General features: G+C 57.8%; 1 protein-coding gene across 1 annotated transcript in view; it reads right to left on the bottom strand.

Annotated features, from left to right (window-relative positions):
• The window catches only part of CSNK2A2 (casein kinase 2, alpha prime polypeptide), a gene marked incomplete at its 5' end in the record, with an annotated part of 21,430 nt that overhangs the window by 9,901 nt on the left and 10,209 nt on the right, over positions 1–1,320 (bottom strand). The window contains one exon of the mRNA XM_010141238.1: positions 1,096–1,146. Coding sequence (XP_010139540.1) covers positions 1,096–1,146 — 51 coding nt within the window. The remainder of the gene's footprint in view (positions 1–1,095; positions 1,147–1,320) is intronic.

Genomic DNA, 1,320 nt, shown 5'->3' with positions numbered 1-1,320 from the left:
GGCTCGCCGTACCAACCCTGGAGGGGCACAAACAATGGGGGCTTCCTTGCGGCATGCAGGGCTGCGGGTGAGGTGGTCCACAGGCCACCACCATCAACCCAGCGTCCTGCTCCGCATGTTTGGTGCGATCTGCTGAAGCTGCATCCTACGAGGCGTGTACCTACGTAATGCTCCAGGACCGTGGGGAAGGAAAAAGCACTGTCCCAACACTGGAATGAATGAGGTCTCTGCACAGCGCAGGAGGGGATGACTGATGGCTTTCCAATGGCCCCATTAATTCTCCACCACAGACGCAGTGACGCTGGGTAAAGATCCACGTGGGGGAAGCAAAGGCACCGTTCAGATCGGTGTGGTTGCTACTTGTACATCTCTTTTGGGTGTCAGCTCGCCGCTGCCAGCCCGAAGCGTTCCGGCAGCACAGGAGCTGCAGCCAGGGCAGGAGGACCCCTGTTTTGGGAAGGAGTCATCACCTGGAGCTCCCCAGAAATCAGAACATCCTGCAGCCTCAGGCAAGCAGATCAAGACTGCCCAGTCCCGGCAGCACGGGAGCTGCAGCCAGGACAGGAGGACCCCTGTTTTGGGAAGGAGTCATCACCTGGAGCTCCCCAGAAATCAGAACATCCTGCAGCCTCAGGCAAGCAGATCAAGACTGCCCAGTCCCCCTCTGCCAGGCCGGCGGGCAGCAGGAGATGCTCTCCCTCCTCTGCCACCCCACAGCCCCCAGGTCTGGCGGGTTGCAGCACAAATCAGTGCCACTCGCTCCACGAAGCGCACTGCTGCCAACTGCGGGACAGGGGTTAACCTGGGCCGAGCACACCGCACAGCAGGGACTGCTACAGTGGGAGGAGAGGATGAGCATCTCAATGTGGAACTTAGTCCTCAGAGCTGGGAGGAGATTCAGCACAGGAGGTTTTATTCCTACTTGTCTAGAGCCTGTTTACAGGTTTCTGGTTTATGTGGGGACAGGAAGGTGAAGCTGACACAGGAGAAAGCTCCAAACTCCCTGTAGCTCCCGAGGAACATCCAACAACCCCAGACCCCAGCACTCTCAACAGAAACGGGAAGCCTCCCCCCTCCACACTCAGGCAGACTCACCTTAAAATCTGTGTTATTGATATACTCAAACACCAGAGCAGGGGTCTTTGACTGCAAGAGAGAGAGAGTCACGGTTTGAAACACCCTCTTGACTTTGCTTTGCTCCAAGAGACCTGAGGAAGCTTCTTGCCCCACCCTCGCTGTGTAGAGAAATGCAGCGCTGCTCCCACAGCAGGCAGCGAGCAGCTCCGCTCACACCCCAGGCAGCAAGCCCCAATGCAATGG

This window comes from Buceros rhinoceros, unplaced genomic scaffold, assembly GCF_000710305.1.
Source record: "Buceros rhinoceros silvestris isolate BGI_N320 unplaced genomic scaffold, ASM71030v1 scaffold29848, whole genome shotgun sequence".
In the NCBI taxonomy this organism is placed as follows: domain Eukaryota; kingdom Metazoa; phylum Chordata; class Aves; order Bucerotiformes; family Bucerotidae; genus Buceros; species Buceros rhinoceros.
The sequence above is the reverse complement of the archived record's forward strand: the minus strand, read 5'-3'. Positions and strand labels throughout refer to the sequence as shown.